The sequence below is a fragment of the Pteronotus mesoamericanus genome, unplaced genomic scaffold (assembly GCF_021234165.1).
Source record: "Pteronotus mesoamericanus isolate MK-2021 breed Mesoamerican mustached bat unplaced genomic scaffold, CSHL_Meso_final contig_164, whole genome shotgun sequence".
NCBI classification, from domain to species: Eukaryota; Metazoa; Chordata; class Mammalia; order Chiroptera; family Mormoopidae; genus Pteronotus; species Pteronotus mesoamericanus.
Window position 1 is genome coordinate 31547077 of NW_026555065.1, and position 27486 is coordinate 31574562.

At 40.3% G+C, this 27486-nt stretch overlaps 1 protein-coding gene across 1 annotated transcript; it reads right to left on the reverse strand.

The window, feature by feature from the left end:
- Positions 1–1431: 1431 nt before the first annotated feature.
- LOC129063166 (olfactory receptor 6S1) lies at positions 1432–12574 on the reverse strand. The gene is made up of 2 exons (XM_054564197.1): positions 11582–12574; positions 1432–1548 (listed from the first exon to the last, which is right to left on the reverse strand). The coding sequence occupies exons 1-2, from the start codon at positions 12572–12574 to the stop codon at positions 1432–1434; spliced, it is 1110 nt and encodes a 369-aa protein (XP_054420172.1).
- Positions 12575–27486: the final 14912 nt, after the last annotated feature.

The window sequence follows — 27486 nt, forward strand, 5'->3', positions numbered from 1 at the left end:
AGACCCTGCACATACTGCCAAGGCAATATACTCACGCTCCTTGTTGAGGATTCTCAAAATGTGCGAAAACACGAAGCAAGTTTCTTAGAAGCCACGGACTCCAGCCGAAGGGGCTCGCGCCAGGTGTTTGACTCCGTCTGCCTCCAGTGATGTAGGGTGCAGAAGCCACACCTTTGACCTTTCCAAGAGACCCCTTGGTGCCCTCTGGCCTTTGCCGCTGAGTCGGGTAACTTCTGTAGAGAAAGATTTCAACGTGGTTCGAGTCTACGGTGGACACCAGGCTCCTCCCGGGGAGCTCAGATTGGCCCTGAACTGGGACTAGAAGGAGACCAGCGGGCAACCAGGGGCGACCGGGGGACTGTAACACCCTGTCCGCAGGGAGTGAGGAGGAATCGCTGTGCGATGAAGTGTGTGTCGGGTGGCGGGGGCGCCTCCCTCCGCTCGGGCCCCAGCGCTCTCCGCCCCCCGCTTCTCTGTCGGGGTCTACCTTCCTCCGCGGCTCCCGGAGCCCCATTTCCCCGCAGCTTTTCTAGAACTGCAGTGTTTGGAAACTGGCAGCGACCACGGGGAACCAGCAGGCCCTTCACCGCGTGAAGATCCAGTGAAGGGCTCCTTGGTCTCCTTTACGCATCCCCGACCCCAACCGCTTGGGACCTGGGGCCGGACCTCGGGGAGCCTCGGACGGGGGCAGGCGCGGGGCCGGGGGCGGGGGTGGGGGGTGGGGGGTCGGAGTGCGGGAGGCGGGGAGGAGTCGGCCTTGCCGTCCAGACGCCTTTATTAGAGCCCTGGAGGGTTTCTGGCTCCAGAGATCCAGAGGCGGCCAACCGGGAACAGCAAAGAGGAATATAGGCAACGTCCCACCTGGGGCTTTGCGCCCAGCAGGGTTCACGGACTGGCACGAGATGCCCCTTTAGATGCTTGGAGGCCCCGGGTATCACTTCTGAAACTTTTTCTTAGTTTTCGCTCTACTCTCTTCGAAAGAAACGGAAGGGAGCTGGTGGTGCTGGGACGCGAGGGAAGCCGGGGACCCGCCGCTCTCTGGGCCGGCGACGCTCCTGGAAGGCAGCCTCCGCCTGGGAGTCACCTGGGACCCGAAGAAAGGGAAACAAGCGTCTGTCGCCCGAGGGCGCTTCTCTCTCAGTCACTTGTCGAGGAAGCCGGCAGTTAGATTCAGCTTCGCTGTTCTGACTGCGCCTGACGCCGGTTGGAGGTGGCGACCAGGGGGTTTCGTCGAGACGCGGTGACAGGCCTGCCGGCTGCCAGGTCGGTGGGTGAAAGCGCTCCTCGCCCTGGGCCAGGCCCCGTTCGCCCTCCGAGTGCGAGTCTCGGCTACAGGCGCACGACCCGGCAGCGAGGGGCTCCCTCTTCGGTCCGCTCAGTCCCATGCGACACATCGCCAGGGGGACCCTTTATTTATTTTCCTCTCTGCTTCTAACTGCCTCGGTTCCAGACGAGCAGAAGTCTCCGAGGGCTCCGGCCGCCCTCTGGCTCCCGCCCCGGGCGCGTGAGAAGGGATGACCCCTGCTTTCCTCGAGTTCGCTCGGATTCCTAAAGTTGAGCGGAAACGCTCAGCGGGAAGCCCGCAACCCGTACAGAAAATTCAGAATTTTGAATCTGTATGGTGAGGACAATAGGCCAGGGATGAAAGACTTTTAACTGCTTGTGCTGGTGTGGCCCGACGGCCCTGGATTTAGGCTCCGGTCTCTTCAGGGCCGCGCATTCAAATCCAACTGCTGCCAGCCCTGCGTTTTCCGTCGCCCTAGAAGCCTGAAATACTAATTAGTGTCCTGATTATGCGCATCGTTCCCCATCCAAACTTCCTCCAGGCCACCGGGTGTCAGAACCTATTTGCAAATCAAATCACTTTGATTTTCTGCTTAAAATCCTAATGACACCCCCTGCCTAGGTCTGCTCTTCGCTGCGGACTTTCACTGTGATCAAGTCTTCGCACCGCTTTTGTGTGGGCGCCCTGGCGAAAGCTCCAGGTCCTCCTCTAAAACCCATGCCCACACCGAACCGGCCTCCTGACCTGGTTTGGGCACTAACCTAAATCAGTCCGGTGGTCTTTCCAGAAGGTCCTCCCTCGCCCCCAATAGTGCGCCGCCAAAAGTGGTGCTCGAGAAATAACCTGCGCGGACCCGGTTTCAGTTTCAATCTTACTGCTTCTGTCATTGGATGGAAGGAAGGAGGGAGGCAGGGAGGCAGTATTTCCCAGGCCTCAAGCTCTCACGCAGGCAGTTAGGGCGGGGTGGAGGGGTCAGGAGAGGTCTGTAAAGAGTTATTTTGAATTTGACTGCAGGTGGGTTTGTGATCCCAAAACACTTCGAAGTTGATTCTTGGCGGACTCTGTGCGTCCGGTCCAGGAGTGTGTGATGTAAACGTGTAAATACTGTTGGTTTAGCCACTCCCCTGTCCCTTACAAGTCAATCTACTAGCTTGGAGACTATCTAGGTCTCTGGACTAGATCCCCCTCCCCCCTCAATATCTGTGGGTATCTAACTCAGTGTGAGAAAGAGGAGGGGCTACACGGATACACACTGGATCTATTTAGTGGTGCCCTTTCAGAAGGGTTTTCCCACTGCCCTTTTCAGTCTTTAAAGCCCGTTGCCTACAGTAATACTCTGTAGGATTTGGCTGGCAGCTCCCTCAAGGAGGTAGTGAATTTACCTGCCGTGTCATGAGGAATGAATGAATAAAATGGAGCTGAGAACTAGGACTCTGTGCAAAAACCAGGGTCTTGGGGTTTTTAATGCCATTAAAAAAAAATTCTGTCTGCCTTTTAATGTCCTTCCCTTCCTCTTTCAAAATCTTCTATGTTCTCCCAGGTCCCTCCCATTTCATTGGGTGACTCCCCCAGACCAGCCCGCTTCCTGTTCAAGCACCTCTCACCAAGAGATACATACCTTGGGATCCAAAGGTCCTCACAAAAGAAGCCACATTTTTCTCAGGAATTGAGAGACTGGGCTTCCTTTGCTCCCAGTGCTTCTATACCTGTGGATAAATTGGACATTGCTGACATTTTTATAAAATTCCCTCGTTGTATTCCCATATCACTGCCCTTCTCTTCATGGAATAATTGTTTTGTCTGCTTCAATGTTTGTTTTCTGTTCTTCCTGAGATTTAATCCTGTGTATTATTTTAAGATTCGTTTTCTTTTTATATTTCTGTTCGTCTCCCTCTAATGACTCCCAGAAAACCTCATCTCTCTACTTGTATATTTTTGGCCACTTGGCCAGCCAGGTCATCATCTCCATCCAAAAGAGAGTTAGCTTGAAATCCCTTCTCTCTCCTCTCCCACTCAGCTCCTCCCCAGTCAGAACATTTGCCAGCGTTCCCGCATTCACCAATGGCACTAGCATTTTCCATGTTTTCTGGAGCTCCACAAGGGAGGATGTTCATTTGTGTCTTTTTACTCCTTTGCCTCTTTGACCTGGTAGCACCTTCCCTGGCCCTTAATTCCAGCCAATTTCTTCTCCTTATTGATAGAAAGACACTTGCTTCTATTGCCGTTCACTCATGCACCCCACCACCCCCACCCCTTTTCTGCAGCCGTCACCATTGCTACCATCAAACCGAACCCCATCCTTCCTTCTTTTCCCCTTGTCATCCCTGCTCCTATTCCTCTGCACAGCCTCTGCCACTCCTTCAGCCACACCTCGCCACTCCTGTCACACGTCCTCCTCCACTCCTCTCTGGCACTCTTCCTGCACCCCACCCCTCCCCTATGCATCTGTCACTCTGTCCTTTTGTCATTCTACCACACATACCTATGGAAAACAACCTTAATGTAGTCAGTGTCTCTCTCCAGTTCTAGCTCCATTCTGATCACTCCTTTTCATTGTCCTGAATGTGCTTTCATATTGTTTTGTAAATGTTGACTTAATAGAATCAATATGTTAACACAACATTGTCGTTTTTGTTCCTTCAGTTAAACTGGGAAATACTAAGTCACTGTTTATTTTTGAACTAATAAACCATTTTTTTAAGAGCAGTCTATGGCCTCAATTTTTATGTGACCCACCTCCCGCGCACCATCAGATTCATACAGTGAAGGCTTAATCCACATGTGATAGTATTTGGAGGTGGGGCCTTAGAAGGGTGGAGTCCTCATGAATAGGACTGCATCCCTTATAAAAATAGATGTGAAAATTTTCTCTTGGCCATGTAAGGTACGAAAGGCTGCTGTCTGTAAGCCAGGAAGCAGGCTCTCATCAGACACTGAATCTACTGGCATCTCGATCTTCAACTTCCAGTTTCTAAAACTGTGAGGAATGAATGTTTGGTTTAAGCCACCCAGTTTATGGTATTTTTATTATAGAAACCCAAACAGACCAAGACAAGCAGTTTTAGGTTTATAGCAAAACTGAGTGGAAAGTACAGGGAGTTCCTATATATCCTCTCTCCTCTCTCTCTTCCACACAGCCTCCCTATCATCAACATCTGCACTAGTGTCATACATTTGTTGTACAGTGAATGAACCAGCATTGATATATCATTACTGCCTAAAGTCTAGAGTTTACATTACGGTTTATTCTTTGTGTGGTATATCCTGTGAGTTGTCACAAAAAGTATAAAGACATATATCCATTATCATAACTATCATACAGAATAGTTTCACTGCCTTAAAAATCCTCTGTGCTTTCCCAATACGTCCCTTTCTCACCTCTACCCCACTCCCCGCTACCATTGATCTATTTACTGTCACCATAGTTTTGTTTTTCCAAAATGTCACATATTTGGAATTATACAGTATGTGTAGTCTCTACAGATTGGCTTCTTTTACTTAGTCATATGCATTTCAACTTTCTTCATATCATTTTGTGACTTGAAATCTTTCTAACTGCTGAATAATATTCCCTTGTATGGATGTACCACAGTTTATTTATCCACTCATTTATTGAAGGATATCTTTATTGCTTGCAGGTTTTGGCAATTATACATAAAGCTGCTATAAACATTAATGGGCAGAGTTTTGTGTGGAAACAAGTTTTCAACTCATTTGGATAAGTACCTAGGAAAGTAATTCTTAAGTTGTATGGTAATATTATTTTTAGTTTTGTAAGAAACTGCCAAAATGTCTTCCATAGTGGCATAGAGTTTTTCTAAACTTCATTTTGTATGGTTAAGACACTGTTGTTGTTTTTCAGTGTAGTATATACATGTGACGCATATTTTGAAAAAATACATAAAGATATGAGGAGTACAAATCCTGACAGGTAAACATATTTTACCCTATTTTCTTTTTTAATACATAAATATTTCCAGAAGTACAAATATAATGTCTTTTTAAGGTTCCTGATGTTTAATGCCTAACTTTCCTCCAGGAAGTAGCAAGATTCTACAAGAATATCCTTCTCACTGCATCTGTGTTAGCATTAAATATGAATTTTTTCTAATTCAGTGATGAAACAATTTCCCCTTGTTTTAACATGTATTCCTTTCTTATTAATGAAGGAGTATTTCATATTTAGCCTATTACATTGTATATTCTCTGTATTGTTTGTTCACATCCTTTCCAAGGATAGGCCTTTCTATAATGTTTCTCTTTAAACTCTGTATTGCCCAGTATGAATTATTCACAGTAATGAAAAAGTGTATGGTTGGAGGAAGGGTTGAAGGATGTTACCCAATATTCATCAATGTTAGCTGATTTCTTAAAGATTAAGAGACAACACTCCAATCTAAAATGAGAAGCCTCTAATTCACATCTCCTAACCACATTTGTGTGATCACAAAGAGGACATGTAAAATTAAGTTTTATGGTTGGAGCCATTTGCTTGTCGCCTGAAAATAGAATTACAATAGAAGCTTCACAGTCATTGGGTAAGAAGAATAAAGCCTTCAGGAAATTAAGTAAAGGACTTCTGCAAAAACCCTCACACACCTCCTTCAAGCTAAAAATTGAACCAGTGACTTAAGAATATCAGCAGTCAGCCACCTCCACAGTCCTTGCTCTACCAGCTCAGCTATTGAAGGGCATAATAGCTAGTACTTAGTGTATATTTTGTGCATGTAGTAACAGTGAGAGGGGTGCTTTCTTTGTAGTTGAGGCTCAAACTCAGGCTGGAGCTCAAAAAGCTCTCAGAATATATGTGATGGTTTAAAGGGACATTGAGAATCCTGACTCTCTATCCCAGAGCCGTGTCCTTTATTGTAAAAAATTATAGGCATGCTCTCTCCCAGGAAGAACTGGCTCTTCTCCGCATGAGAATAGTACTTTTAATATTTAATTGTTTCTTCAGGGAGAACTGGCCCTTCTGCCAGAAGGACCTGTTGGTTAGCTAACTCACACAAGGCCCTTGGCGCATAGCCACTTTTGTCTGAAACATGTTTAAGCATAGCCCCCAAAGTGAGATTTTAGAATTCCACTCGAGAGGAGAATGCTTCGCTCGGAACTTTCCCAGTCGGACACGAATGCTGCGTCTGTATTCGGGTGTTCGTGGATTCCTGTCTTGTGATATATGCTTTTGATTCTTGCCTTTGCTTTGCTCTTGCTTAATAAAGTGCATAGTTATCCATGTCTGACTTGGTGTTTTTATTGTCTGCGAATCTGAAACACCAAATTAAGTGGCCACAATCTCGTAAGTGCCCCTGAACAGTACAATATACACCCCTATGTTCGTTGGAGCATTATATACAACAGCCAAGACCTGGAAACAGCCCAAGTGACCATCAGTAGATGAGTGGATAAAAAGGCTGTGGTACATTACACGATGGAATACTGCGCTGCTATAAAAAAGAAATTTTACCTTTTGTAATAGCATTAATGGATCTGAAGAGAACTATGCTAAGTGAAATAAGCCAGTCAGGGAAAGACAAATACCATAAAATCTCACTTATATGTGAAATCTAATGAACAATCTGTTGTATACAGGGGGAGGTTAAGAATAGTATAGGAAATGGAGAAGCCAAAGAGTTTATATGTACGACCCATGGACATGAATTAAGGGGGCAGGGGGGATGCTGTGAGTAAAGGGGAGAAAAAAAATGGGACAATTGTAATAGTATAATCAATAAAATATATGTATTAAAAAAACAAATTCAGTCCGAAGTAATTTTCAACACTAAAGTACTTTTGAAACAATAGGTGGTTTAACAAGTTTTAATGCCAAAATATAGGGGCGATTCTTTCAAGAAATGTTATAAACTATTATGTAAATTCCTCTTTGGCCAGTGTCTGGGATTGACTTCAGTTCTTATGCTCCATGAAATTAGGTAATTTTTAAAGCACTATGTCTGCTCTCTGAGAAACACTTCTAGCTTACTGCCGAAGATTTTTGTTCCCCTCTCAAATCACTGATCATTCCTTCCATTCCTTTAGCTCTCACTCATAAATCTTATGGAATGGAAATATTTAGTGTGTGTTTATGTGTATTACTAATAGAATTAGTGCCCACTCAAGCTTTATGGCCATCTCTTTGCATGCTAATGCTCAATTTGCCAATTTTGCAGCACTTTGTTGAAGTTGATGTGCTGTCCATACCTTCCTATTTTTAAAAACATTGTCTTTATTTATAGAAACACACTCCAACGTGGAATTAATTCCTGTTTAATGAAAGTATACCTCTGAAGACGTCTTTTGAAAAGAGAATGCTAGAAATGATAAATCACCTTTCCTATGACCTCCAAGTCATTTGTAAACCATCTTATATTTTCCATTTCCTGCACCAGGTTAAGAACCATTTCCTGCTTATTTTAGCATATAATGGTATATGTTTACAGACCTTTGCTAAAAAAATGAATAAATAAATGAATAAATATTTGCCCAAGATTTCCAAAGGCACCAAAATAGGAATCCCCATTCCCTTTTTTTTTTTTCTGTTGGAATTTTACTTAAAAAAATATTTTGTTGATTATGCTATTACAGTTGTCCCAATTTTTCCCCTTTGCCCCACTCTACCCGTTCCCTCTGGCAACCGCCCCTTACTTTATGTCCATTGGTCATGCATTAAGTTCTTTGGTTTCTCCATTTCCTACACTGTTCTTAACATCCCCCTGTCTATTCTGTACCTACCAATTTGTGCTTCTTAATCCCTGCATCTTTTCTCCCATTCTCCCCCTTCCAGCTGATAACCCTCCAAATGATCTCCATATCTACAATTCTTTTCCTGTTCCGATTGTTGGCTTAGTTTATTTTTTAGGTTTAATTGTTGATAGTTGTGGATTTATTGCCATTTTAATGTTCATAGTTTTGATTTTTTAAAAAATAAGTCCCTTTAACACTTTATATAATAATGGCTTGGTGAGGATGAACTCCTTCAGTTTTACCTTGTCTCGGAAGCACTTCATCTGCCCTTCAGTTCCATATAATAACTTTGCCAGATAGAGTCATCTAAATTGTAGGTCTTTGCTTTTTATCGCTTTGAATACTTCTTGCCAGCCCCTTCTTGCCTGCGAAGTTTCTTTTGAGAAAGGAGCTGACAGTTTTATGGGGACTCCTTTGTAGGCAACTGTCTCCTTTTCTCTTTCTGCTTTTAAGATTCTCTATCTTTAACCTTTGGCATTTTAATTATGATGTATCGCGGTGTGGTCCTCTTTATGTCCGTCTTGTTTGGTGCTCCCTCTGCTCCCTGGACTTGTATGTCCTATTTCCTTCACCAAATTAGGGAAATTTTCTTTCATTATTTTTTTCCAAATAAGTTTTCAATTTCTTGCTCTCTCTCTTCTCCTTCCAGCACACCTATGATTCCAATGTTGGTACGTTTGAAGTGGTCCCAAGGGCTCCTTACCCTGTCCTCATTTTTTTTTTCATTCTTTGTTCTTCTTGTTGTGATTGATTTTTTTCTTCCTTATTTTTTAAATCATTGATTTAATTATCTACTCCATTATTGATTCCCTGTAAATTTTTATTTTACTTAGTGTAATCTTCATTTCTGCCTGGGTCTTTTTATGTTCTTGAAGCACCCAGTGAATTCTTTGAGCATCCTAATAACCAGTGTTTTGAACTCTGCATCTGGTAGATTGCTTATCTCCATTTTAGTTTAGTTCTTTTCCTGGAGTTTTGATCTGTTCTTTTATTTGAGCCATGTTTCTTTGTCTCCTCATTTTGGCAGCTTTCCTATGTTTGTTTCTCATATTAGGTGGAGCTGCTTTGACTCCCTGTCTTAGGAGCATGACCTATTGTAGAGAACTGCACCGTAAGTTAGATGGGGCAGAGCCGTTAGTAATTGCCAGGGAAGGTCAACCCGTGTGAACCAGGTTGATGGAGTCTCAGATATGGTGTCGCTGCTCTGTAGCTCTGTGTGGAGGAGGGGTCAGAAAAAGGACAAATGCTTCTGCCTGGCCTTTGGAGTTTTTTCTGGGAGGAAGCTGTCCCTTGGCACTTGCCCTGATGCCAGACACTTCAGTTTCTTCCCTGTAAGCCACTGTGCCCTTCCAGCTCCTGCCTCAGTATGGGAGGCCAGAGGGAGTGAGTGCGTAAGTCCTAATCCATTTTGGGTCCTTTAAGAGGAAACACCTGAGAATCTCACAGTTTCTTCCACTGTCCTAACCCCCACTGGTTTTTAAAGCCAGAAATTATGGGGACTTTTCTTCCTGGCACTGTAACCCTGGGCTGGGTGGCCTAATGTGGGGCTGGGATACCTCACTCCTGAGATATCCCTCCCAATTTTTATCCACCACACATGGGTGTGGGACTGCCCGTTCCATGTGTCTGCATCTCTGCCCCTCCTACCTGTCTGGATGAATGTGATTAATTCCTTGGTTATCAGACTTCCATTCAGCTTGATTTTCTTACAATTTTGGGTGGTAGCTGTTTTCTAATTTACTGTATTTTGCCGTGTATAATATGCATTTTCCCCAAATTTTTGAGGGAAAAATAAGGATGTGCATTATATGTGGGTAGTACTAATTCCATATATATATATAAATATTTTTAATTCTTTTATTTATGTTTATGCTTTAAAAGTGTAACTCTAGAAAGCAATAATGATATCTGTGTGCAAAATAATACCCTGGAATATGATAATCAATTTTATATATAAATAAACAATTGAATTAAAAAACTGACACAAAAGATTTTTTCCTGAAAGTTTGGGCCAAAAACGTGGGTACACATTATACATGGGAATGCATTATACATTACAAAATACAGTAGTTGTAATTTTTGCTGTGGTTGTGCGCAGAGGGGAACCATGTTTACATATACCTCCATCTTGACCAGACTCTCCCCATTTCCTTTCAAATATCCAATGAAGTAGATAAAATGTACCGCCAAGTTGGGTTCTTGGTAGTTGGTTGCTATAGTTGGTATTCTTAAGTCTTTGACAATAAAGGTCTTCAACCTAATCTCAATTTATTAAAAACAAAAGAAGATCAACAACAATACATATACAAATGTAAAAAGATGGACAAATTAAAGGAACACAGTTCAGTGATAAAATGAGCCATGTTTTGAACCCATCTTTTTAATGAAGTACAAATTAGAAAAACATTGTAAGTGCTATTATTCATGAAATTTCTCTTAGAACTGCTTTTCCAAAGGCACTTTGGATTACTGTAGATGAGTGAATAAGTCACTTATTAATTTGTTTTACCTCTTTTCCACTTGACAGTAAATGCAATTTTTTTGAAAGTGAATACAAAAATATCCAGATAATCTGTATATTTTATTTATATTTACTTTTTATTATAGGGAATTTTTTTTTGCTTATTATATTCTGAAAGAAAGAAAGAAAAACATTGATTTGTTTTTCCACTTACTTATGCATTCTTTGGTTGTTTCTTGTATGTTCCCTGACTAGGGGATCAAACCTGCAACCTTGGCTTATCGGGACAATGTTCTAACCAACTGAACTACTAGCCACTTCTAGCCAGTGATCAATTCTTGATTTCCATAAACAATTGGAAGACTCTACTGAGAATTATTTCTTTATTTACTTATTTATTGAGAGAGGGGAAGGGAGGGAGAAAGAAAGGGAGAGAAACATCAGTATTTGAGAGATATATTAATTGGTTGCCTCTTGCACCCCTCCAGCCAAGGACTGGGCCTGCAACCCAGGCATGTGCCCTGACTGGGAATCGAACCAGCCAGCTTTTTTCGGTTCACAGGCCAGCACTCAATCCACTGAGCCACACCAGCTAGGGCTCTACTGAGAATTTTAATCAGTTTTTTTTATTTTTTATTTTTTTGAATTTTAATCAGTTTTTAACTTTTGGTGAAGGTCACATATATAGATAGATCCCTCAAATACACATAAGTTCAACACATAAAATTTACATAGCAGGGAGGCTTATAATTTTCTGAAGCCCATCCTTAGATAATTCCATGGTGACCACGGACCCTTAGGTCAAAATTTGGAACCAGATTGCCTAGCTATGAATTCCAGCATCTCACAGATTGGAGGGTTTTATGATGTAACAATGGTTTGATTGTGATATGTCTATAATAATAATAGGGGTTTATGTGTGCGATAAAAATCAAGGAATTTTTTTCTGAATGAGGTTAGACTTGTTGACTCTGGAGTTTCATAATAGTCCAAGAACTCAGTCACTTGGTGATGTCCATAATGATAATAGGAAAGAGAATGACAATAGAGAAGACTTGGACTTAAAACTAATTATTATATCCCTTCACTTTCACCTCATTATCTTCTTTGTTGAGACTCTTAGCAAGTAAAAGCTCCTCCCAAAAGCCTGCCACCGCCTTCCTAAACATATCCTTCAAAGCTTCCTTGACTCGCTCATTGCGCAGGGCATAGATGAATGGATTCAGCAGTGGTGTCACAAATGTTGTTACCAATGTCACTGCCCAGTTAGTATCCACAGAGCCACTCTGTGATGGTCGCACATAGAGAAAAATGGCACTTCCATAGAAGAGGGTCACCACCATCAAGTGGGAGGTACAGGTAGAGAAGGCCTTCTGACGGCCTGAAGCAGAAGGGATGCGCAGGACAGTCAGGACGATGTGGCCATAGGACACAGCAGTAATCGTCAGTGAGGATACAATAACAAGAGAGGCCAGGACGAAGTCCGTTTCCTCCAGTTTCTTGGTATTGGTGCATGCCAAGCGGAGCAGTGGGCCACTGTCACAGAAGAAGTGCTGCACCACAGCATCTTGTTCACAGAAAGGAAGCAAGGCCACAGCAACTGTGGGGCCAAGCACAGGGAGGAGTCCCCCCATCCAGCAGGCCAAGGCCACCCAAAAGCAGACAGTTCCGTTCATGAGCAAGGGGTAGTGCAGAGGGTGACAGATGGCCAGGTAGCGATCCACAGACATGACAGCCAGCAGCAAGAACTCAGAGGCCCCCAGAAAGAAGTAGAAATAGAATTGGGCAATACATGCTGCAAAGGAAATAGTGTGTTGCCTTGAGAGAAAATTGCTCAGCATCTTGGGAATGATGACTGAAGTGAGCAGGATCTCTAGGCAGGACAGGTTACCCAGAAAGAAATACATGGGAGTGTGCAGGCGAGTGTCAGCTCCTACCACCCCAACAATCAATACATTGCCTGTTAGAGTCAGCAGATAGACAAGAAGGAAGACAGAAAACAGCTCTTGCTTTGTGCTGTTGAGATTTGGAACACCTGCCAGAATGAACTCTGTCACACCACCGCTCTGGTTCCCCCCGGGAGCCATTCTCTTTCCCACCTGTGCAACAACATGAACATAATCCTGGTGAGGACAGGTCTTCTCCAAACAGTCCTGAAACTTATTTTATCATGATATGGCACACACATCCCCACTTTCTCCTATCATTGATCCTGTTAAGATTTGAAGGATGAGAGGTCCTCATCTAATTGATTGTAGAGCTGGTGAAGATTTTCCATAAAGGGTAGTTAAAACTTAGATATGAAAGTGCCAAGAGCATCCATCTTCACATCTCCTAGTGTCAGATTTTTAAATGGTGGTACTTCATTATTATAACAATATCATTGAGCATTTGAGTTGAGCAAAAATATCAGAAAAATGATTTTGTGAAGAATATGATTCCCATTCAACCAGGACCAGAACTTGAACAAGTTTGCCTAGCACTGAATTCCAGCATCTCTACTTACTAGCTAAGTAGCTTTGAAGAAGTTGTAAGGAGCAAGTGAAATAATAGTCCAAATGGTTTAAAAGAGTTTCTAGCACTTAGCTGACAAGTGATGTGGTAGAGAAAGCCCTGAACTGTAAGTTAGGACACCAGACTCTGTTTGGCCTGCCACGTTCCTTGGAAGACTATCAATGCATTCAGCCTGTTTGTTCTTCAACTGCACAGCTATAGAATACATCATAGGAACCTAAGCTATTAGTATATCATATGTGAAATTACCTTTTTCACGGGGAATTACCTACCCTGGCAACCCAAGAGTCTAACTAAACTCAACTTGTCACAAAATGCTTGCCTATCTAAAGCAAGTTATTCCATTTTTTAAAGGAAATAAGAAGGATAAACTAATTGACCCAGTCAGGTATCCACACCTATTTATATAGTGTCAATTTCAAGCTAATGATCTGTGGAATGTTATGAGTTTCTTAAGCTTTTCAGGCCATGATGACAATCCAAGGCCCTTTCATTTGGCTCTACTAAATAAACTTACCAGAGACAGAATGATGAATTCCTGGTAATTACTAACAAAATCAGAAATGAAGTCCTTACTATTCAGTTTGAGGCCTTCCGGTTCTGAAGACCCCTAGTTATAAAGTCACCAGAAAAGCACGGGGCCTGGGGGTGAGTCTGCCTTGAGCCAGCTGGTAACGTTGTGGGTTCTTGACTTCACAACTCAAAGATTTCACAACTCAAGTCCGGGTGATTTTGAGAGTACACTTATTAAAGCTGGGGACAGTGAGACAAAGGAAGGGCTTAGGATAGAGGAAGCCTAGGTGGTGCTGTTTTGGCTCCCTAGAAATGCTATAGGAAAGAAGTGAGCCATTATGGGCTGCATTGAGTCACAGAGAAGTAAAGGTCACGGTGAAGAAATGAGCCAAGGCAAGGCTGCTGTCAGCTCCGAGAAAAGTAATGGAAAAGAGAGTTTTGGAAACAGGTTCAGGGAGTTAGCCTGGGATGAGTTGCCACCGCCCACTGCTTTCCTAGTTGAAAATCTCACCAGGATCAGCAGAGCTTAGGAGAAAGACAGCAGTTACATACCTGGGAAAGAAAGGGGGAGGAAAGGTATGGGCGTGCTCCAGAGAGTGCCCTGTGCTGGCATCCTTTGTCTTAGAGTTTTTATCTTTCTTTTGTGGACAGGAATCCTAGATAAGGTGTCAGGGGAGGCTCTCAGCAGAATACTTATCAGCTTTCCAGGTGTGTTCTTTAATATGTTGACATATCAAAATAAGTGCATAGAGGGACCCAAGGTCATTTTCTGGTCAGCTTTACCTCTATCTTGGATTTGTTCGGCTCTAATTGTTTTTGTTTTTGTTTTGTTATTTATTCCCCTGACTTCATCCTTGCTTGTTTTGGCTGGCACTAATGGCACTAATTGGGTCTCAGTTCTCTTGCCCCCTGACCAGAGTGATTTAAACTATTTACCCTCTGGTTGGAGAGGAGAGGTGAAACCATTTGCTCTCAAGTGTCCTTGGTTAGGGAAGATAAGATCTCACAATTTCCTGGCTGGCTGTAAATTGCTCAAATTGTTTGGCCCCATTTGTCTAACTGTCAGCCTCAACTTTCCTTTTCCCACTTGTCAAAAATTCTCCTAACATCTAACAATCCTGCTTTAGTAAGAACCAAATCAGTGATATCTGAAACTTTGTTTTAAAAATGCTTCAGTTATTAGGCAAATACTGATCTCTTTAGCCATGCAAAGCATCAGAATTTACCTTAAAGCATTAGTTCTCTGTCAGCCTTATTGTTCTCTAGCATATCCCAGCAGTCTCTGTCCTAGCAAACAAAAATTAACACGTGTGACAGATGGAACGTCACAGGTAAGCACAGAGTCTAAGGGGACACATGAAGAAGGAAGCAAAATGACATTTTGAGAAAGTATTCTGGAGAAAGGTGATGCCCAAACCAAGTACTAATGAGTATGGATGGTTTCCTTTGCTAAAAAGTTTTTTCACAGCAAAGAAAACCAGCAACAAAATGAAAATACAACCCACTGAAGGGGAGAACGTGTCTGTCAATGATACATTTGATAAGGGGTTAATATCCAAAATTTATAAACAACTTATACAACTTAACACCAAAGGAAAAAAAATCCAATTAAAAAATGGGCAAAGGGCCTAATAGACATTTCTCTAAAAAGGACATACAGTTGGCCCATAGGCATATGAGAAGATGCTCAATGCCACTAATCATCAGAGAAATGCAAATTAAAACCACAATGGGATATCACCTCATACCTGTCAGAAGGGCTATCATCAATAAATCAACGAACAAGCTTTGGCAAGGTTGTGGAGAAAAGGGAACCCTTGCGCACTTTTGTTGGGAGTGTAGACTGGTATAGCCACTATGGAAAACAGTATAGAGTTACCTCAAAAAATTAAAAATAGAATGCCTTACAAACCAGCAATTCCACTTCTGGGAATATATCCAAAGAAACCTGAAACATTAATTTGAAAGAATATATACACACCTGTGTTCATTGAAGCATTATTTACAATAGCCAACATCTGGAAGCAGCCCAAGTGCCCATGAGTAGATGAATGGATAAAGAAGCTGTGGTACATTTACTCAATGGAATACTACTCGGCTGTAAAAAAGAAAATTTTACACTTTGCAGCAGTATGGATGGAACTGGAAAACATTATGCTAAGTGAAATAAGCTTGTCAGAGAAAAACAAGTACCTTATGATTTCACTTATGTATGGAATCTAATGAACAAAATAAACAACATGAAAACAGACTCATAGAGACAGACAACAGACTGACAGCTGTCCGAGGAGTTGGGGGTTGGGGGGTTGTGTGAAAAAGGTGAAGAGATTAAGCAAAAAAACCCCAAAATGTCATAGACACGGACAACAGCATGGTGATTACCAGAGGGAAAGGAGGGTGGGGAGAGGTAAAGAGGGGATAAATGGTGATGGAAGGAGACTTGACTTTCAGTGATGAACATACAATAAAATACACAGATGATGTGTAGAACTGTACACCTGAAACCTATAGAATTTTATTAACCAATGTCACCCTGATAAATTACATAAGAAAAAAAAATGGGAAAAAAAGAACAATTCAGATTAGCCCCAACAGCACAATAAATCTTATTTGCAGGGGAAATTGTATCATCTTAGAAAATGGGTAAAGTTTCAAAACACCTCTTATGTGAGGATCCTAAGGCTGCAGTACAGACCATTTCATTTTAAAAACAGCCCAGAAAACAAGTTGCTATGTGCAGAAAAAAGGTAATATAATCATATCTTGCAGTTTGCAATATTACCAAAGTCCCATCCCTTGAGAAAGCTAGGAAATTAGAAAACAGATGATGGAACAAGTTAAAAACAAAGATTACTCTTCTTACAAAGAGTAAGGAACAACGTGGCTCAAATGGTAGGTTGAACTAGCTGTATGACTTGGAAAGATTTAACTTTTCAATATTCAGTCATTTCACTGTAAATTTAATAAAAACCATTTTCTATTGCCTTTAAAAATGAGTATGGATTTGATAGAAGAGAAGGTTTTTAATGAAAAAGAGCAGCATGTGAACATCGTACAGTTAGGCAGAAGCACAGAATATAAGGCAGAGAGGAATGAGGAGGGACTGGTCACTTCAAAGAGAACTCTTTCCCACTCTCTGAAAATACTTTCATTGAACTGAACATACTGTTTAGTGAAAGGAAAGTCTCAACCCCAAATGCAGGAGGAATCTAATACCTACACCACAATGATCTGGATGTCTCCATGGGGGTGGATATAACCCTGCATAAAAAGGGTTCTCTTTCCCTTTTTATGATTCATTGTCCTGCTCCATCCTAGAGTCTTTCCCATATCTTGCACTGTGACGCTGACAATAGACTGGTGTCCCTGGAGTTCCTGAGGATGGGCAAAGCACCCGGGAAAACAGACAGATTCTATTGGATAATCATTTTCCTCTTTTGTGCTTTCCTCCTGGGTATAATGCCTAAGATATTGTTCTTCTGCCTTGGAAACAAAGGGGCTTTTTGATTCTAAGGAAGCTGCACTAAGCTGCCCCTTTTTCTGGTCACGGACTACTCAGTTATCAGGGCCCACCTTTCTCTCCCTGTAGAAAAGAGTGTCCTCTGCAATGTGATCACTACTTTAGGCTTGAACAGGTGTGCTTCCGGTGCGGGACAATAATCTCCTAATGCTTCAAGGCTCTGTAAGAATAGCAAGGGGCTGAAGGGCAAGGGGTGGACATGGAGGGGTTAAACCATTCATCTATCTATGAAAAGCTTAATGCACTTACCTACAGTTCCTTTCATCTTTAATGGTTGAAAAATGTTCCATTTAAAGCCAACTCTTCACTTTTTTGCTGATGAGTTTTACGTACAAATTGTCGATTTTCCTGTTTTAATCCCCATCTTTCCTGGACCCTGGCATTAGCCTGAGTGCATGGAAGGAGAAGATTGAAGAAGTCATTTTCTTCTAACCAATCTCTTTATGGAAGGATACGATACATAATTTCAATTTCCATTGGAGATGTTCCAAAATGTGGGTTGATTGGTCCAGACACCAGAATCCTAGTTAGCAGCAGTGCCTGCTAAAGAAAATGGGGAGGAGATAAAAACCCTAAGAGAGTAAGAAAGACAAAGAGAGAAAATAATATTTAAAAGACCCAGGGGAGCTTTGCAATTCAAAGGAAATTTCCCAGGTTCTGGGCCTGATAAATTTGAAAAGGAAGCTAACTCTTCATTCAACCAGGAATGATTGTGAATATTCCTGCCTTCATCTGTCAACTACCCCAAAGCAGGCCCCTTAAAAGTACTAGAACAATAAAGTGGGAATGAGAGAAATATGGTGTTTGATCAGCAACAGGAGTTCCACAGTCATCATCCAACTTTCTACTGCATGGCCCTCAAAGGAAATGTTTATTTCCCAAGTAACACAGACATAGTGTCTTCTCCCTGAAGACTTAGAATGACATTGGGAATACCTTCCCTGCCTTGTAAGTTGGGGAGAAATAGGGGCCCCAGGAGTATGATTGGATAGGGGAAGATACCCTGCATCATGTCTAGTTTTTTCTCCTTGTCCCAGCCTTGTACTGTATCCTCTAGTAACAGTATATGCCATCCCACACACCCAAATTTTATTTAGAATTCTGAACCATTATTTACATTTTTCCATTTGTGTTCACAATATGCCCCTGACTAAAAACTTGACTAACTCCTCCTTTTCAGACCCAGTTTACTCGAGCGCATACAAGTTCTTCTGAGTGGCTTCCTCAGCCCACTCTACAACCTGACTGTGGCATGGTCTGCTGACCTCAGTCTCAGCACTTAATCTTTTGTATTAATTCTGCATTTTCATCTGTATATTTTGCCAGACTCTGAACTCCTAGGGCAGGAATTATGTTTTCATTTCTGTATTTCTAGCATGAAGCACAGTGCCTGGTATGCATTCGGTGCTTAATAAATTATGTGTGCTAAAATGCTCTGAACCCTAGACATAAGGAGCAGTTGTTCTTGTGAAATGAATACCAGTTAAATCTTGAGGGGAGAGGAAGAGCACACAGGTCCCTATAGAACTTGGGCTAAATTCCATCCTTTCTAGACATACTCCTTTTTAAAGAAAAAAGAAAATACCTAAATGGAAGCATGGGTGAGGCATGAGAAGTGTCATGACTTTAGGTTATAAGAAACGTGTGGGAGTGAAGACTGGTAGAATTAGCTAAGCAAAGATGAAAAACCTAACCAGAAACTGAAACTCCTGTTTGTTGTGGTGTGGGAAGAAGAGATCCAAGCAAAAAGAGAGGCCATCAAGTCTGTGAACTAGTAAATCACACTTAAGGCACGCATGTTTTTAAACTTTAAAGCAAAATGCACCAAAGCAGATCTAAGAAGGAAGTTCATAGACATAAATGCCTACCTCAAGAAAAAAAAAAGTCTCAAGTAAACAACCCAACTTTACACCTCAAGGAACTAGAAAAATAGCAAATGGAGCCCAAAGTTAAGAAAAGAAAGCAAATAACAAAGATTAGAGCAGAAATAAATAGAATAGATACCAAAAAGACAATTAAAGAGATCAATGAAACTAAGACCTGGTTCTTTGAAAAGATACACAAAATTGACAAATTTTTAGTGATATTCACCAAGGAAAAGGACCCTAATAAATCAAATTAGACATGAAAAAGATGTTACAACTGATACCACAGAAATACAAAAGATCATTAGCACCTCCTATGAACAATTACACTCCAACAAATTGGACAACCTAGAAAGGATAAATAAATTTCTAGAAACATACATCCTACCAAGAGTGAATCCTGATATTTTTTAAAAAATTGAACAGACCAATTACTAGTAAGGAGATCAAATCAGTAATCAAAATCCTTCTAACAGGTCTTGCTGATACAGCTCAGTGGATTGAGTGCTGTCCTGCAAACCAAGGGGTTGCCGGTTTGATTACCAGTCAGGGCACATGCCTGGGTTTCAGGTCACGTTCCCAGTGGGGGACTCACAAGAGGCAACCACACATTCACATTGTGTTTCTCTCCCTCTCTTTCTGACCCCCTTCTCCTCTCTCTAAATAAAAAACCTTCCAATAAACAGTACTGTGGCTTCACTGATAAACTGTAGCATCACTGATCAATTCTACCAAATAATTCTATGAAGAATTAATTCTTCACAAAAAATTGAACTCTTTCAGACTTGCTAGTATTACCCTGATATCAAACCAGACAAGGATGCCACAAGAAATACAGGTCAATATCCCTAATGAATACAGATGCAAAAATCCTTAACAAAATGTTAACCAACCAAATTCAACAATACATTTAAAATACAATTCTTTCTAGGAATGCAAGAATGGTACAACATCCTCAAATCAGTCAATGTGACATACCACATGGACAAAAATCATGTGATCATCTCAATAGGTGCAAAAAAAAAAGAGCATTTGACAAAATTCAACATCTATTTTAAAAACTCTTAACAATGCAGTATAGAGGCAACATACATCAGCATATCAATGGCAATAAATGGAAAGCCCACAGCTAATATCACACTCACTGGTAAAAAGTTTTCATTTAATATCAGGAAAAGATAAGGCTGGCACTCTCATTAACTTTTATTCAACATAGTATTGGAAGTCTTAGTCAGAGTGATTAGGCAAGAAAAAGAAATAAAAGCCATCTAAATTGGAAAGGAAGAAGTAAAACTGTCACTATTTGCAGATAACATAATAATATTATAGAAGACCCTAAAGGCTCAATTAAAAAAAAAAACTGTGGAAACTAATAAGAAAATTCAGTAAACTTGCAAGATACAAAATTAATACACAAAAATCGGTTGTGTTTTATGCATTAATAATGAACTACCAGAAAGAGAAATTAAGAAAACTATCCCTTTTACAGTAATAGTAAAAATATAAAATACCCAGGAATAAATTTAACCAAGGATGTAAAATACTTGTATAAGATAATTATTAAAAATGTTAAAGAATGCATAAATAAATAAAAAGATATTCCATGCTCATAAATTGGAAAAATTAATATTGTTAAAGTTCCATACTACTAAAGCAATATACAGATCCTATGCAATTTCTTTCAAAATTACAATGACTTTTTTTTACAGAAATAGATCAAACAATCCTAAAATGTATATGAAGATATAAAAGACCCTGAGTAGCCAAAGTAATCTTGAAAAATAAGAATAAAGCCAGAGATATCACATGCTCTGGTTTTAAACTACATTACAAAGCTATAGTAATTAAAACAGTATGGTGTTGGGATAAAAACAGACACAAAGACCAAAGAAACAGAATTAAAAGCCCAGGAAATAAGTCCAAAATATACACAGACAATTAATTAATGACAGAGAAGCCAAAAATATGCAATGGAGGACAAATAGTTTCTCCAAAAAATGGTGTTGGGAAAATTAGACAACCACATACAAAAGAATAAAACTGGACCACACATCATGCACAAAAATGAACTCAAACTGGATTAGACACTTGAAGTAAACACTGAAACCATAAAACTCCTAGAAGAAAACATAGGTGGTAAACTCTTTGACATAGGTCTTGGCAATAATTTTCAAATCGAGAAGAGCAAAAATTAAGGGACTATATCAAACTAAAAGGCTTCTGCACAGCAAAGAAAACCATCAGCAAAATAAAAAGGCAACCTACTGAATGGAAGAAAATATTTGGAAATTATATAGCTGATAATATCCAAAATATAAAAAGAACTCATAAAACTCAATAGAAAAAAGACAAACCTTCTGCTTAAAAAATGGGCAGAAGATCTGAGAAAACAATTTTCTGAGGAAGACATACAGATGGCAACATGTACATGAAAATATCCTCTACATCACTGATCACCTGGGAAGTGCAAATCAAAACCAAAAAGAGATATCAAGTCATACCTGTTACAATGACTTAACAAAAAGACTAGAAATAGCAAGTGTTGGTGAGGCTGTGGAGAAAAGAGAATACTTGTACAGTGTTGGTGGGAGTGTAAATTAGTGCAGCCACTATTAAAAAAAAAAAAACAGAATGGGAAGGGTTCCTCAAAAAATTAAAAATAGATCTACCATATGGTCCAGCAAGTCCACTCGGGGGTATTTACCTGAAGAAAACAAAAACCTAGCTCAAAAACACGTATGCACCCATGTTCATTGCTTCATTACTTACAATAGTGAAGATATAGAAACAACCTAAGTGTCCATCAATGGAAGAATGGTTAAAGAATATACATAGTATATAATGGAATATTATTTAGCCATAGAAACATAAAAGGGATGAAATCTTGCCATTTGCAACAGTATGAATGGAACTTGAGGGAATTATGTTAAGTGAAACAAGTCAGACAGAGAAAGACAAATATCATATGATCTCTCTTATATAAAAAAATTCTAAAATAAATTAATAAATAAACAATAGATACAGAGAACTGATTTTTGGTTACCGGAAGCAGCTGGGGGAGTGGGGTGAAGAAATGGGTGAACTGTTTTTGTTTACAGTTTAAATGTTTGAAAAATAAAAAGTGTTTTTAAAAATCTTATTTGAACTATAAGGTTTAAGGCTACAGCAGAAAGAGATGAGATCAAAGTCAGTGATTTTAAAAAATCACGTAGCCATTTGTCCAGGTAACAATTGTTTTGGTATTCAGCTTATAATACTTTCAAATAGATCATAGGAATATTCTAGTTTGGGGCATGAAGTAAAGCATGTAAGAAGACATATTTTTAAAATATAAAACATACATGACTCAAAAATAAATCTGTATAGATTAAAAAGTCCTAGTCCCCTCTCACCATCCATACCACATCCCCTTGCCTAATTATCTATTTTCCAATACTAATAAGAAAAACTAATTCCTATTAGTATAGGAATTCCAATACTAATTCCTGATATTATTCATGAAAATAATTAACCATTTTCATTATTTTATTGTACATCTTTCCAGTAATTTTTTGTAAATATTAACAAAGGTCAAGAAAACGTTATTTGTTTACCTATGACTTTTTAGGCTGTCTGCACCTTGTTTCTTGCTTACAGGATACCCTACAAAACTTGCTTGTCTGTACATAAAGAGCAGAAGGAAAATACAGTGGCCTGACACAAATAACACTCTTTTTTTATTACAAAATCTTTTATTACAGAATCACAAGCATGTAATTCTGTAACATACAATGTCACACCCAAGCACACCATATGACATTTTAGGTGAAATGTTCAAATTAAAACTATACATTATTATACCCATATATTATTATCCTATCAACCACACTCAGGCAGTTGTTACTTCTGCCAGACCCTCTATTTAAACTTGTTTGACAAATCTATTGAATGAATGGATTGTAACATTCTTGAATTATTCTTCAGCTTTAATAATTTTTTGATATCCCTTTAACTTGTTTTTCTCATCAGTAAATATCTTATTGTGGTAGAAATCACGTCCAATATTTAATTATCAATTTGTAAATAAAACAAGTTTTAGCAAAATGGGATGACACCTGAAATTTGATTCTAAAGAGTGAATGGGGTTGTAAATCAAATTAGCTTGAATAAGAATACATTGATTATGCTGTGATTCATTATACTATTTTATTTTTAGTACTTTTGAAATTTTCCATAATGAAAAAGTCTCAGGAATATGTAGTGACAATCAGGTATCTATTTAAAGATTAGGTTTTTAGAAATACATGATTTCCTCAGTAAAATTTAATAAATGTCAGAATAGTTCCCTAAAGATGGCCACTCTAATTCCACAAAATTAACTATCCAGCCACATTTGACATTTGGGGAATGTCAAATACCATCTGGGCAGCTCAGAGCCAGGAAATGTAAAACTATAATGAACTTCTGACTCCAAGAGGAATTCAACTTTCTCAGAAACATCCAGCTAAAGGAGTAGAGGCAATAGAAATACATACAAATACACAGAATCACAGATAAAAATAAGGAAATGGGATTAAAATAATCCATTGAGAGCAAGAGCCTAGCTTTTTCATTATGCCAAATTCCTTAAAATGAAATTTTCTTCTTTTTTCCCCTTTTCATGTTTTGAAAAGGAAAACAACACAGAAAAATGAGACAGAGTGCCATTACCAAATTTTTACGTAAAAGGATCTTTCAGGAGAAAAAAGAAATAGCAAATAGAATTGAATTAAGAAGAACAGAGAAATAGCAGTGCAAATCTAAAATAGAAACAGGAGATATCTCTTCCATAGTCCTTAATTCATACATTTTAACTGACATGATTTCAAACACTTAAAAAAATTTTCTTACTGAATGACACTATCAGGTCCAAATACAACTCTAACAATTATAAAATTACTATACATGTGTTAGTTTTTGCAACAAGTAATTTTTGAAATTAAGAAGAAATGAAATTTATATTTTATTGTGAAACCTGTACTTGAGTATGATGAATAGGTAATTGAGTCAAACTTTATATAAGCATATATAAATTTCATTTTTAACTGAAATGAGATGGTTTTTGTCCTTGTTATTTATCCTAATTAAGCAGAATAAGCTTACTCACGTACATAAGAAATTGATATTACAACAGAATATTGACGAGTTTCCTCTAAATATGAAAAATTAGAACTCTCCAAGGGGCAGTTCAGGACATCTCATCTTCTGTGTAGTATCAGACAGTGGATCAAAGCCAAATTCTCAGAATGAACAGGAGATTTAGAGAAAGAGTCCCTCATCCAAACACTTGTTTAGAAAAAGAAGTAAAATAGTTTAATTTTTTCTACAGTTCATCCAGGTTGTTTTCAAGAAATGATTATATTCTTACTCAATCTCAAATCCATGCAGCAGTGGAAACATTTCAAGATTTCTTTAACAACATGATTTCCCCAAAGATTTAGTTTCCTTTTAAATTCAAGAATCTTATTACATGAAATCAAAACATTTTCTTTGGGGCCTTCCAGAGCTGTTCTTGATTCATGGGATAAAAAGTATCTGCCAGGCAGGCTTCTTCCTCCTCCCTGCCCTCCCTCTCCCCTTTCCCCTCCCCTTCCTTCCATCTTCATTTTTGAATCACAAATTCTGACTTAGTAATTTCTGGAAATTGCTATTTCAATTCACCTTTTTTTGTTCAAACACTACTAAGTTAAAACTCTACTAAGCTACAAAATTAACTATGCAATAGGATATTTACATGCTCTTTGTCCAGATAGTTACACAATTTTAAAAAAAATTCTCAAATGGCCTAAGCTTTGTTTAATAAAGTTAACCATTTTTTAAGCATTATCTAGAACTTTCTACATTTTTTCTTTAGAGCTTCGGACACTAAAACCTCTCTAGAAGAAAATAGTATGTTCTGAAATGTCATATTTTATTTTGTTACAAGCGCCTGGAGACACCATGGAAGGGACACCACCATTATAGATAGCAAGAAATTGTCCCCAAGATACACCTTTTGATTCCAAATATGAAAGCACAATGTTACTATTTAAGGCATAAATCTTCCATTTATTTTCAAAGTTCTGATTTTGTTGCTCAAAATAATTTCTTTCTTTCTTTCTTTCTTTTTTTAAAGAAGGGAAGAAGAGAGGAACAGAAACGTCTATGGGAGAGAGATTGGTTGACTCTGTAGGTGCCCCACCGAGGCTGACCCCTAACCTGCCATCCTGGCATGTGTCCAGACCTGAATTGAACCTGGTTCTTTAACTTTGCCAGACCTGGACCAACCAACTAAGCAACACTGCTCAGGGCTCTTTTCTTTTTGGAGATATAAATTTTCTTCATAATAAATTAAGGAAATACGATGGCAAGGCATTTTGGGAGATAAAGCCCTCATGCATGCAGAATCCTATCCCTTTGATTTCTTTTTCCTTGTTTAGATCATCCAGTAATTTCATAAGAATGTGTAGGAAGTAAATTTTTGAAACCTTCTGATTTTTGTAGCAATCTTTTTTGTAGTTTTTACTTAAAAAGTGTAATTTTTGAAAACTTAAGTGTATCAGAACTTTTAGAAAGTCTGAAAATGTATTCCACACTATTACTTAACTGTTAGTTTGACTGGTTATAGAATTCTGTATTAAAAAATATTTTCCTTTAATATTTTAAAGCATTTTCTTCCTTGCCTTCTCGTTTTCAGAGTTGCTACTGAGAAGTCCTAAGCCTTCGTGAAAAGCTTAAAGTCAATGGAATCCAAACTCAGCCTTAGAATCAATCACCTGGAGAATTAAACATACCTATAGGAGCATATCTAGGCCCATACACTTCAGACATTCTGATTAAGCAGTTCCCGCTTAAGAGCCTATTTCAGGTGATCCAAAAGTGCTTTGGGGGTACCAGATTAGGGCCTTCATGGTGCCGATTTACGATCCTCTCCTCCGCTCTTCCTTCAGCTGTTCGTGCTTCAAGGGCCTGCCCCTGACCTGGTCAGTGTCGGCGTTGGCCCAGCAGCGAAAGGACACTGCCCTGCTCCGACCGGTTCTCTTGCGGGCAGGACCACAACCCCGAACTCCTGCGTCACAATTACCGAATCCTGCGTCACCCTGGTCCCCGGCAACCCCACCCTGGACAGCGGAGCCCAGTGGCTCAGCTGAGGGGCAGGGCCCGTGAGGAGCTCCCTTCCATTCAGGGGCAGGTGGGGGGTCGGGGAGGGCGTTGCTTTCCGACCTCTGGGACACCGCAGTCCTTACGAATCCGGTACAGTCTCGGGCGCACTTTCTTCTCCTTCGCTGTCCTAATCTGTCTTCTTTAGGTCCTAATTGTTCTCGTTTCCTTTTTGTGGCTCTCCGGTGTCTTAGCTATATCTGAAAAGCACGGGAAGGTTTGTTTTGACCACCTTCCTGGCAGGAGCTAGACCCCAGCCCCAACTCAGGACTCCTGTAGGAGGTGAGGGTTAGTTGAAGAATGTGCAGACAGTTACTCCTATGACCCTCAGAGAGTCATCATTCACTGCTGAGGTCGTGTCTGTGGGGCTGAGTGGGTGGGCGCGGCGGGAGGGCGCGCTGGGTGGGCCTAGGGCTCCAAAGCCCGGTGGCTGCAGCTTGTCCAGGCCAGGAGAGGTGACTCCAACCGTCCGCTGATTGAGCACCCGAGACCAAGCTGCGGGAAAGACGAAGCTTCAGGAATCAGTCAGCCCAGGAATCGGACTAGCTCCACCTGTCAGGGCAGAGCTAGTGAGCCATCTGGGTGGCTCCCCCAATTCTGCCCTTTCACCCCACCGCAAACTGCCTTTTTACCTGTGGTTGGTTTAGGGTGCAAGTTTCCTGCCCTTCCTTTGATGTAGTTGACCTCATCATACAATCTGTATAAGATCTTGGACTCCCGTTTACTGTCCTTTCCCCTGTGCTATATTGTTTTTTTTTTGTTTTGTTTTGTTTTTGAATTTTTTCCTTTTAGGATTCCCTCAGCAGCAGAAGGTCTTCTTCCTGTGTCTTGAGGACAAGAGTTTCCTACACCTCCCACACACAGGCTTTGCTTCTCTTTTCTCAGAAGTTAAGTATTCTTGCCTGCGTCCTAGGGATGCAAGGGCTTGCTGCCCCTCCCCTAGTGACTTACTGCTTTTTCATGGTACGGAGAGAAGGGTCTGGGGGCTTTGTGTTTGTCCCCCAGCAGCACGTGTTTACCTGGAGCTCACCTGAGCCTCCAAAGAATGCTCCAGATTCCTACCATGCCCTCAGTCTTTAGAAACGTGGACAACCCAGTGGAGGCCAATGGAAATGGGCTCGTTCGTGAGGGCAAACTCCCCTTGTATCTAGGCCTCCACCTCTTCCAAATTGGCATGCTAGCCTGCCTTTGGCCTTTAAGAATTCCCTAACTTTTAGCTGATTTCCTCTTACTGGCTTCTATGCCAGTCATCTCTTTTTTCTGAGCTCTGCCAAAGGTGAAACAGTTTGGGTATTCATCTCTTTTTGGAGGAATCTGTCCCTCTCTTGACTGAGTTTACCTGGTTCTCTGAGACCTCACCTCTCCAATGGGCTGAAGTTATATATTTTAAATTATTTGATATTTCTTATTGGTCAAGGGTGATGTTTTT